Source organism: Dicentrarchus labrax, unplaced genomic scaffold, assembly GCF_905237075.1.
Source record: "Dicentrarchus labrax unplaced genomic scaffold, dlabrax2021, whole genome shotgun sequence".
NCBI lineage: Eukaryota > Metazoa > Chordata > Actinopteri > Moronidae > Dicentrarchus > Dicentrarchus labrax.
In genome coordinates, this window is record NW_026136720.1 from 21,232,410 (window position 1) to 21,244,856 (window position 12,447).

At 37.8% G+C, this 12,447-nt stretch overlaps 1 protein-coding gene across 1 annotated transcript; it reads right to left on the reverse strand.

Annotated features, from left to right (window-relative positions):
• Positions 1 to 1,439: 1,439 nt before the first annotated feature.
• alkbh3 (alkB homolog 3, alpha-ketoglutarate dependent dioxygenase) lies at positions 1,440 to 11,975 on the reverse strand. Its single transcript, XM_051382470.1, has 10 exons — positions 11,881 to 11,975; positions 10,711 to 10,808; positions 10,385 to 10,494; positions 10,228 to 10,262; positions 10,039 to 10,086; positions 9,185 to 9,288; positions 6,719 to 6,807; positions 6,211 to 6,420; positions 5,355 to 5,453; positions 1,440 to 3,069 (listed from the first exon to the last, which is right to left on the reverse strand). Exons 2-10 carry the CDS (start codon positions 10,796 to 10,798, stop codon positions 2,944 to 2,946), a joined length of 909 nt encoding a protein of 302 aa, XP_051238430.1. The 5' UTR covers positions 10,799 to 10,808; positions 11,881 to 11,975; the 3' UTR covers positions 1,440 to 2,943.
• Between the last annotated feature and the right edge of the window lie 472 nt (positions 11,976 to 12,447).

The window sequence follows — 12,447 nt, forward strand, 5'->3', positions numbered from 1 at the left end:
AGTCGCTGCTGTACTGATGGAAAGGTACATGGAAAATGGAGTTAAGCAAAGGCTGCAGTAAGTTTACAGTGTCTTGTCAGCCTCAAGTGGTGTTTAGTTTGAATAGAACACCTTGGTGGCCTTAAGGTATAAAGTAATCCATTTTTCTGACTCTGTAACTCATACTGTATGTCGTCACTTTATGATACTATCTTATTATGTCCTCGTTTCTAGATTCTAGTTTCTAGTAATGCTTCCCTGTAGACTAAAAAGTTAGTAGCAATACTATTACCTGTCAGCTAGTGGTTTACATAGTTGATCAGTGGTTGGGACAAATATAAATCCTGAATGAGGTAGGGAGGGCCATGCAACTGGACCAGGAACCATTACACAGAGTTAGGGTGTAACTGTGGCTCTGTGAAGGGGCCGTGTTTAAGCTAAAATAATAAATAATAAAACATAAATATTTGGGCTTCTACTCTACATTATAATCAATCTATTCACTTAACTCATCCAAGAGGCTTCATCAATTCATACTCTGTGTGTAGCAAGCTGATTATATCATCATGTAACGATCTTCACAATCTTCTTACAACTTTCTTTGTAATATCTTTTTGTGCCAGTCGAGGCTGTTGAAACTCTCTGTTCATCGCCTTTATTGGAACTGTAGGACAGCTTGTTCCAACCAGCTATTCTCTTCTGAGGGACAGTACCATATATCTGTTACATGATGCTTCAAAATCGAAATGATCTTCCTATTTCCCAGCGGTTGGGAAAGAACAGGTGAGTCAGGCCTATTTATGTTTTTACCACAAGATCGTTTTACTACAGAGAAGATGTCAGGTTGGAGAAATCCAAACAGCACAAACAACTATTAATAAACTACATAGTGGGTCAATGGTATGATTGTACTTGCACCAGCAGCAGACATTATGCATGTGTCTTTTAAGAGTGTTTGTGTGTGTACGATGGTAGGGTTTAAATGTGTGTATGTGAGTGAGTATAAAATCTTCAGAAAAGGAGCAGTAATCAAATAAAATGTAAACACACAGTTTTGCTATTAGATTAATTACACCTAAAACTGTCTTTATAAATATTTCATGTTAATATCCCAGAAGTTGGCATGACCCAAAGTATTTGGATAGTGTCATATTTCTTGTTGCCATAGCTCAATAACATGAAACAAGGATTTTTAAAATTAAGCAATGACTATGTGGGAAAGGTATTGACTCTCAAGCTCACATATGAGGGTGCATATATATTAGATGAATTATAATATTACAGTTAATTTGCAGTACATGACTGTGACCCACAAACATCAGTATACACTTGGTATCTTCCCTGGTGATTTTGTGTTAGGTCTGTCTTCTCAATCTTCACTTCACTTTTCACTTCAGCAAGTAAAACATCAGTTGGGTTGAAGTGGTGACCAATAAAGAACATAAAAAAACACGAAAAAATACACTTTAACCTTCTGTTTTAATTTAAATCCAACGTGTTGATAGAGACCAAATGACAAAAAAAACTGTCTGCATACTTTCTGACGGCACTGTACATCCTTTCACAATATGAAATGATTAAGAACTGTTTTCCCTTAAACACCCCTATCGCATCTTTTGGATCTTATTACAACAATGGTTACATAACCTCTCCAGCCTCAGTGATCCTGGAGTGAACCTTTCAGTGCTCCTTGTATTTTGCAAGCAGATGTATTATATTATCATGACAAACTTGATCATCTATAACATTCCATTTTATGTATCAAATAAGGTATGTTGTGTTTTTCCTTAACATAGGACACGCTAGAAGAAAATTAATAGAAGTAATTGTTTATTTCACTATAGTAATCTTAGCCATGGGACATTATTTTTGTTTGATGTCTCTAGGTTGTTTGTAGTTTATTCATAGCACTCTTGATTTAGTTTGCTTTATGTGATGTCTTTTATAAATTAAGATCCTTGCACCAAGTTATAATTTCAACAGAAAGATAAATCCAGCAATGCAACATATGTATTATATATAACATCTGTTTATAAAAAGGGGTTATTTTCTAGAAACAAGGAAATTGTTTTCTTCATTTCTACATTTAACAAATAAAGGTTCCAATGAAACTTTTAGAACTAGTATTCATATTGAAACAGCTCTGATGTCAGTGACGTCAATGGACAACATACAGGACTGATTGGTTTCTAACAAAACTAACTAACAAAATTAACAAGGCAGGAAATTATTGACATTTCAGGGAATTTCACCAAATGTCACAGTGACTTTAATGACATGTCATGTGAATCAAAATGACAGTATGGCAACAAGAACAAACAAACAAAAAAAAAACTTAAATATGAGTGACTCAACATGCAATCTGTTTACACAATGTCTGACATTGCTACCTGGGAGGTTCCAATTTCAACCAAACTTTGAGTGTTGGAAACTACAGCAGTGTGGGATTAAGGGCCTTGCTCAGCAACATCTCAGTGTGGGTTTCTGAGAGGCACTTTCCTAGCATACTAACCAAAGATTTTATCAAATTATTGTCTGAAATGAACATAAACAACTGTCTGTGCTTAATAAATAAATAAAGTCAAAGTAATATGCAGAGCTGACATTTTATGAAAGGCTTGAAGCTTTCATTATCACCCATTCCAGTGCTGACCGTCTCTAAAAACACTTATATCTCATAATCACACAATGGTCACAACTGTGGTGTTATTATGGTTTGTTTATGCAACAGGTGAATCCAGACAGAGCTGCAGATCTCCCTGTTTAAGTTGGAGGAAGCTGTTATTCATACATACACTCAGTGATGTTTGAGCAAGACTTATTCTGAACAGATGAAATGTATGAAAACTCTATCATTCATTAGCGTAAGTCTTGTTCACACTGCAACCACCAGATCAAGTATTGTGTGGATCAGTGAGTTAAATGCAGAACTACTAGACACAGTTTACTCAACCTGACTTTTTTTTACGGTTTCTTGGCTGTGAATTGCAGCTTGGTCCCCGCCCTGTAGCCCTCCGGCTCTGCGTGGATAGTTCTGAAGGTCAAGTTGATCCGTGGGCCTCGGTCATGGTACTCTTTAGCCACTTGATGCTGGTGGAGGCAGAGAGACAATAAAAGACGTATTTTAAAGTCGGATATCAAATATTTACATGTTGGTCTTTTATCCAGAAAGATTTCTATGAAGTTGGAAGGTAGTGGAGAATCAAAGCCTCCATGTTTTCATGGGCAAGTGGATATTGCTTGCGATGGCTAGTGCTTTTAGAGATCCAACCTGTGACAGGCTGAAGAACGACATCTCTGGTCATTAGCTTTTCATACCAAAAACATGAGGCTGACATGAGACAAGTGCAGTGGATCTTGGTTTTCAGTTCTATAGTTAACAAATTAACATTTCTTATCAAAAGATTTGTATGTGACACCAGGTATGTGCTCTTCCTTGATATTGTATTCACATTGTAATGAAAACATTGTTCCATAAAAAACGTTTTAATTCCATATAATCTACGTTGTACGAGAAGAGACTCATAAATGCATGCAACTGAGAACAAGAACTTAAGGAAAGAAGATCAATATTGTCAGGAGTTTCCTAAACTTGTTTTGCAGCTGACCTCTGCACTCTTTACACAGGTCAGCCAGAAAATGTGACAACATAGAACAAATAACAGTTTCTTACCATTTGGCATATGGGGTAAAAGTCAAATGTATTCCTCTTTGCAAAAACAACACTAAAATGTTCCTCGAATAGCAAAGACACAGTGTTTTCTTCATTAACTTCAACTCATTGGTGTTGCATTTGTATCTAGTCCTTTTGCATATGAATGACTGATTTCCTTGTTTTCCCAATTGTGCATCACGTGTTAACACACACACACACACACACACACACACACACACACACAAACACACACGCAGACACACACACACACACACACACACACACAGACACACACACAGACACACACACAGACACACACACCTCCCTCATCTACATCTCAAAAGGAGGTAAAAGGTTTGCTTATCCACAACAGTGTCAAAAGTCCGGAACAGGCAAAAATAACCCTGTATCCTTTTTCCAACAGATGAAGTACGTTAGCAGGATTGAGAGGTTTAGTTAAATATTTAGCACTCACTTCCAAATCTCTCTAACTGAGCCAGGAGGTTTTTATTAGGTAGACTAAGACTGCAGTGACAGAGGAAGAATTAATGGCTGGTGTGATCTTTTTTCCCTGGCAAGATCTTTAAAGAAGAGATGAAACCTTTGTTAAGATACTCAGGGAGGTGTCGCCATAAAATACCTGTGACCTTTTCCCCGTTTTTTCTTTTAAGCTCTGAGCTCTTTCACTGTTTAATTTAATTTACTTTTTAGTGTGATGTTGCTAAAGCAGTGTATTAAATACAAGCAACAAATGTGCATTTAAAGTGATTCTAAAGCTGAATGTTAAACTGACAAGAAGGTAAACAATTGCCACATATAAACACATATACTTATATACCATCTGCCAAATGAAATGTTCAGAAAACTAGAGCAAGAAATCTTCTAAAACGTAGGGTGGCTCTGGCAAAGAGATCAGGTGACACACACAACCAACTACTAAATAGCATGACCTATTTCCAACAGAAGAGACATTTTTATCTATTCTTACAAAGACTGAAAAAAATGAGTCATCATGAAATTCAAATAATATAACACCTTCTCACTGTTGAGTGTGACCCAATTGTTTTCACCAGAAACCAGCAGCACACTTGTACTCTTCATCCGCTTTCATGTACTTGTATAAACCTGGCTGCTGTCCATGATTGTAAAACAAATGACTCTCATTATGCTAAAGCTCTGCTGTTCTCTCCAGGCCACTCCATCCATCCTCGCTGCCCATCGGCCAGGTGCCTTGAACACAGGTCTATCGACTCATGTATGTTGCGTTGGAGGCACTGATACACGCACACACACACTCACAAATGCACACACAAGAGCAGAACAGTTGAGGTAAGTCTATTTACTGTACTGTCCAAGGTTAAATGATGTAACTGTGTTATGGTTTTTTTTTTTTTGATAATAATTTTCTGCACAGGATGGCATTTGAAGTTTGTTTGATATAAACAGACAACACCCCAGGAAGTTAATACAAGTAGTGACAATAACATAAAACACAAGGAACAAGGCATACAGTATTGCCTTGTTATGTAGGAAGTGTAGCGTGGAAACACCACAGCAACCAAAGAAAAAGGAAAAAACAAACAAACAAAACCAGTATCTTCCACCACTTTTAAAGCAATCTTTAATTTCTGCCTGATCTGTCCCTATGTCCAACGGCTGATGTCTTTATTAAAGGTTATTTTTCGTACATAGGCCCTTGCATTTGATTGGTGGAGCCTACCTGCCAATCGTCTTGCGTGGCTCCTGACATCAGCAGAAGTGTCCCGTGACCCAAAGGAACCCGGATCCGCTCCACATAAGTGTAGTCACCATCCTGCTCCTAACACAGAAACATTAAGAGAGTAAAGGACATTGTATAATCGTCACATGACAATATTGGTAGAATGTACTGGCACATGACTGTGACGCACATTAATGCATAAAACCTGCAAATCACAACTACATTGCATACAACTCATCTACATCATGACTAACAAAGCCTGCCTCCTAAGAAGTGTGTACTTAAACACTTGAACAGACAACTACACACAGACCTCTAAATAGACTCAATTCTAAACACAATACTTCACTTAAGCCTTTCCCATCTGTGTCCAAATTTCACTGACTCACCTTGGCTGCTGTTCTGCACTCCACTACCCCGAATCACTTCTTTTTATTAAGATGTGCACAGCAGTTCTGCTATTCCGTAGCATGTGGTAGAAGCCTCCTTGACTATGAGCCAAGTCTTACTACCAAACTAACAGCAAACAGCTAAAGGTCATATAAGGGTGTCTGTAGGTTTTAGAAGGCCAAAACAAATACTTTATGAGACCACTTTAATGAATACCACAAGCTCTGTTTAAGGCTAAAATTATGGGAAAATAATGAAACAAGACTTATTTTCTAACACGGCAAGCAAAGGTTCTGTACCTATTATAAGAGGAGTATAAAAATTATGCCAAGAAATTCATTGTTCAGAGGCATAATATACTAAATAAGTATGTAAACAACATATTTGTTATGCTGTATCTAGTCCTAGGAATGGAAACATATTGGGAGCAAGATAAACCTATTTTTGAGCTCTACCATCATCTCACCAGTACAGGCTGCTTGCGGAGGCTGAACACTCTGGTGTCACCCAGACTGAGGGAGGCAATGGTGGGTTTGGCACCCAAGGACGCCTCATCGTCACTGTGCCAGCCGATGCTGTCATGGCCGTCCCGATACAGGTTACACAGCAGTGAGTTGAAGCTGCATTGGCTCACCTGCTCCACTGCCTCACGAAGGGTTAACAGCAATGGATGCCACTATGAGGAAAAAAAGAACCAGAAAGCGAGAAGAAAAGAGACTAATAAAATAATGAATTAAAAAACCCAACTATTAGAAAAAATAAACAAATAGGGAAGACAGCAACACAACAAGCAAGGGACAACAAAATATGCCCAGAAAAAGATGAAACATGAAAACAACAGCAACAAAAACAAAGGAAAAAACACCATAGTGAGGAATTAAAAAAGAAAAAAGAAAATAATAATGTTGTGTAAGTTAAGTGCTTGTTTTCCTTTAAAGTCTTGGTGGCTTGGGGGTTTAATGAGTGTATCTAACCTGTGTGTTAGCAGCCATGGTGGAGCGAGCATATGTATAGGGCAACTCTCCATACCAGCAAGTCAGCCTCGGCTCCTCGTATGCCTCACCTGGATCAACACACACAAACACAAAATACACCTTTACCTATATAAATTAAACAAAAAAAACACTACACTATACTATATACACCACAATTGATACTGTCAGGACATTTTGTGGCCCATATCTGTAACTATATCTGTGTTAAGGGTGTAATAAGGGTAATTATAGACGGTTATTGTACAGTGACAGTGGTGCAACCCTAATCAATGTACTAGTCTATGGACACAATTCGGTTGTTACTGGTTGTTCCACACGCTGCAGCCTTTATTTAATGTAAAACAGCGGCTGTTGACAGTTTGCATAATAGAAAGAAAGCTAGATAGATATCTCTATATTGCATCAGTAACTGGGTCATGGCAATTTTAACTTAAAAAAAGAATGGATCCAGTCTGTTTTCATAGCTGCCTCGTCTTTGCTGAAGGACAAGAATAAGTAGGGCAGAGAGCTGACACAGTTTTGTTCTTAATGTATTCCTTTCCAGTGTTAACACAAATGTACAATGATCACCTGCTTAGTCACCAGAATTGATTTCTAGCAGAAGGTAACAGCTAGAAGTCCCCAAAGAGGTCACATTATCTCACCTGAGGTAGGGAGGACAATACAACTAGTCCTGCCCAGGAAGGACACATACGATATGTTATGAGTCCTGAGAAAGTCTTTGGCTCACTACAGTTTTTTCTTTGTTATCAACGGGCATCTGCCCTGAGCAGTGGCAAGATAAATCCTCCCACGGTGGTAATGTTGGCTGAGGACTCTGCTGAGGCTGATGAAATAATGAAGCTGATACATCTGAGCAGATTAAAGGAGTTTTTGAGTAAACAGTAGTAAAGAAACTTGTTTTGCATTACATCCATGCCTTTTCAACCCCTATCAGAGCGCATGAACTCCCGACTCCTCAACAGTGTAATATGTAACGAAATAAAAACATATAGCAAAATATTAAACAATAGACGTATTTCTATCGTCACACAATATATATCACACAGCCCTCATACAATCACTTCACCTAAATGACAGGGTATATATGTTGCTTTCCTCTCTTTGATCTCGCTTTGACTCATACGCTTTTGATCATATGTTAATCATTTTATTATTTTTTTGCAGAGCTTAACCCACACATGCAAACTTATAAAGAAATCTTATCATTTTGAAATTGGACTCCTGCCTCATCTATGGGTCTCTCAAACACACTTCAGATTACCCACTAGCCATTAGATTGACAATCTTACAGTAACATAAGGTAAGGTACACGTCTAAATCCAATTTCTCCGTCTGTCTGTTTGTCTTCCTCTGTGGGTCTTGGTGTATCTCTCTTTCTCTGGAAACAATCAGATCTCTTCCAAGAACCAATTCTCTGCCATTAGTGTATTTTGGCCAGCCTTCTGGTACAAGAACCCGGTGAAACCAAAACAAACTGTTCAAGCAGCCATTGCTTTTTATGGCTCTGAATTATAGTACTTTGACTGAGCTAAATATGTGTGGTAATTTATCAACTTTCAAATGCCTTACTCTTTCCATAAAAAGATGCTATCGGAGGGAAAAGATTTACAGAAGCCTAAGCCACACACTGGGTCCAGTGGTTGGAAAAACTGAGTCACAAGGGTTTTTATAACAAGGGAGGATAAATGACAGAGGACATACAAGAGGTGACTGGTGAAGGGTTAACATCCTTTGCCCACTACTTCCTCTTGAACCCAAACATCACATGGACTGAGGAGTGATGGATTGAGATTACACAACTTGCTGCTATGGTCTCTGTTTAGAAATCATCTTGGTCACTTGTCTTTATCATGCTGTTTGTCCTCTTCGGAGCTAACACAGAGTAACACATACGATGGATGAGAGCCAGCTGGGAGAGAGGCTGATTCTGAGGCAAAGTCTGGCTGTAGCTCTCGCTGTATATAGTCTGCCTGGGTTCAATGTGTGAGTTATTCTTTCCTTTTAAAAGGAAAACGTCAACTGTTTTGCGAAATGAAGCCTTTGCACAACTTAGGCACACACATGCATGGAGAGAGTGGCAGCAGTTTTTTTCAAACTTCTCAAGACATACTGTAAAATACTGTGAATCAATCACTGTACAAATCCAGATGCACATTGAAAATAGATATTCTGTTCTTAAAATAAAAGATTTTAAGGATTTCGCACCCTTGGAATAAATACGCACTCTCTACTTTCTTAGTTTATTACTTATAGTACTTTGTATTTTTTATATGTACCAAAATAAAAATGTCTCAATAAATAAAAAGTTTTCACTGTCACGTTTTAGAGACATGTACTCAAATAGTACAGCTGCAGTGGGGAAACCCTGTTTACAGGCTCACATCACAGGCTCACATTTCACCTCTTCCTCCACCTCTTTATTTTTAAGCCCCCGGTACCCACCCTGTCTGTAGTTGGTCTTCTGGGACCAAGGGAGCTCTGCTAACAGCTTACTGAACATCCAGTCAGCCTCTTCAGGCGGAAGAAACCCAGGCAGCAGCTGCAGTCTGGACAGATGGACAAAGACAAAACTCAGAAACTATAAGTATCCAGAAAAGTAAGGTGGATGAATACAGTATGTAGCTCATATATTTAGTATTTCTACAGAATAGTCAAACATGGGATGGGTTTAACACATTTAACTAACGTTTTCAAACAAAGTACCGATAGTGGATTCAACAGTTCAACATCCCTTTTCAATATCAAAGCTTAAGTGCTGTTTGTTTACCCACCACATCGTTTGATTAAACTGATCAAAACGGTGGGTTTATACTTGATAAGAACTACTGTGAAAGAAGTGTTGTCTTACCGGAAGCTATTTAACCACAAATGATTGAAGGTTAATAATCTGATGAACCTCAAAATCTTATCCAGCTAAGACTCAGATGCAAAGTAGTCTAAAAGCTCATTTTCAATACAGTTAAGACTAAAGACTAGGGGTTTGTCCCTTACTCAAAGGCACAAAGGTACATAGGCTGTATATGTATGTACAGCATATGTGACTGCATATTAAGTGTCTCTTAAAAACATTGCTCACTCCCATGTGTAAGAGGCATGACGTTCACTGAGAGCAACACTATTGTTTGTGGGATGACTGCCATCTAGTGGGCTTCAAACTCAATCACAGATTTTTCATTTTTTTAACTAAGCACACTGGTTTGGTACCATATTTATTCTCCTCTTTTCCATTTGGTGTAACCTTTTTCATCCACACTTCCCTCTGAATGAGCATTACCTCTCAGTTACAATCTACTCACCTGGACACTCCTGATGGCCCGTGGCTGATCTCATAATCACCTGCCTGTCTGTCCAGAGCAAGATGATGCATGTTAGCCAAACAATACGTAGTGTACAACCAAGTGATGGGCCAAAACATCAGCAGATTCATTTAAAAATAGATGGTACATGACCCTGAAGTCTATCCAGTGATGAAATGTGTAACTTACTCAATTAACTTCTCTGGTGGAACATCTCTAATTGGCTGCAATGAAGAAGACACAGAACAGAGGAAGAGTAAGCACTTCTTTATAAAAACACTCAAACGGGCTGTAAAATACCAATTAAAAATTCCAACGTGACTTATTTTGTATGTTTATTGTTTACCTTAACAGGCTGGTGAAACTCAAATGTCTTAGGTGTATTCTGGGGCCCAGATCCCCAAGAAGAAGGGACTGGATTGACACTTTTGGGTTGTTGGTGGTTTGTGACGGCAGCTACAAAAGACAATAATAAGAGGCTGTTTTGTAGATATCAGGCAGGTTAATATAAATAAAAACATGTTTTTGTAAGTGTGTGTGTGTGTGTGTGTGTGTGTGTGTGTGTGTTTCAATTAGACACAAACACAATGTCAGCACCTAGGGATATAAATAAGTAAATATATAAATAATGACTTAATTCAATACAATAGTAAACATTGACCCTTAAATTACCTGTTGGTCCTGAGTGTTTGGGCAGTTGTTTGGGCAGTTGTTTAGCCCAGGAGCCCTGGACTCTGGCACGCTGACGCTTATCCGACATCACATCACATCTGTGTGATAGAACAAGGAGGCAGCAAGACTTCACCAACATGAAAACCAATTCTCCACTCATCAACAGAAACATGTGACTCTTTCATCTGCCACTATAAACGATGACAACCGGCAAATTCAAAGGACTAGAGTGTAGGATTTAGTGGCACCTAGGTGTGTAGGAGAAACTACAGCAGCCGCAAAAACCCCAAATGCCCGATCTAGAGACAATGTTTGGTTTGTCTGTTCTGGGCTACCGTAGAAACTAGGGTTACCACGGTATGAACTCTTCACAGTACATGAAATGAAAACACAACGTTAAACGTTTTCACATATTATGTCACACAAAGTCAAATTCAATTTACACAGTTGATAAGTTAATAATTTTAATTTTCCTGGTAATGAAAACACAATGATTCTTATATTATTCACTAATGAATTAATATCTATGAATATTATATTCCACTAGTGCCTATTTTATTATTGTTTATCTTATTTAACATGTGTTGAGGTCGGACATGTCAGTGACTGCAGTGGCATCCAAAATGAGAGAGAACCATACAAATAATTGTCTCTATGTTTTTGTTCTATATGTACTAACGTTATGTTCCTGGAGTATTTGGTGGCAATGCTTTTGTTTAGTAGTCCTTTATGATGGTTAGTCTATAATGTTTTAAAGTCATAATAGATGTGCTTTTGTCTGTCTTTTACATCTTGCACATTATTCATCGCACTGGACATCAATTTGCTTTTACTGACATTTAAAACTTAAAAACAGGATAAAATGTATTATTATTATTAATTATTCTATAATAACGTGCAATAAAAGGGTGTAACTTAGTTGTATCATTACTCATTAAAGTACTGATAATTGACCAGCTTAAGCTGCATTTCACTGCCGTGTTAACAGACACAGAACAAATTCTTAATTGTTGACTTAATGTTATATTTTCTGAAGTTAATGAGTGGTTGACAGAGCAAGCTAGCTCGTCTCTATTAGACAAACATACTTAAAGTTTCCTCTTTAAACAGGTTGAACTGAAAACAAACAGCGGGCTGACTAACGCTGAACCCAATCTGTAAATGACTTACCAAAATGACAGCTACAACACAAAACTACAGCGAGCAGAGAAGAGACAACAACACATAAGCTAGTCACTTGTGCTTTGGCGGACATGGCCCGTGTGTTACATAAAAATAAATCCTACCTGGAGCTGAGATGTGAAACAAGGTTCCGCCCCGTTTCGGGTCTCTCGGCCTCAATTCTTTGGATAATGTGATCGATCCTTAAATATGTGGATTACATTAGTACAGAACTCGAGTTAATATATTTACTGATGTACTGTGCTTAAGTAGAGTTTTGCGTTACTTGAGTATTTCCATTATGTGTCGTGTTCTTCTGCTGCATTACATAAAAAAATGTTCTTTTTCCTCCTCTACATTTGTCATTGTTAGCAATTATTAGTTTATTTGATTAAGATATTTAGTTCAAAACACATGACTGGTTTATAAAATATGATATATTATTGATTAGACTACCAGGAAGTATCTAAAGTATTTAGATAGTATTAGATATATATAGTATTTTTATATATAACAGTAAAGATAATCCCAATAGTATACTACACTACACTACACACAGACTGTAGAGTCTATGTA

Excerpts from the sequence above, each read along its gene's own strand:
- alkbh3 (XM_051382470.1), bottom strand. The coding sequence starts at position 10,798 with ATGTCGGATAAGCGTCAGCGTGCCAGAGTCCAGGGCTCCTGGGCTAAA. Across the intron at positions 6,808-9,184 it reads GAAGACCAACTACAGACAGG|GTGAGGCATACGAGGAGCCG; the intron begins GTGGGTACCGGG and ends GTGTTGATCCAG. Across the intron at positions 6,421-6,718 it reads CCATGGCTGCTAACACACAG|TGGCATCCATTGCTGTTAAC; the intron begins GTTAGATACACT and ends TTTTCCTCATAG.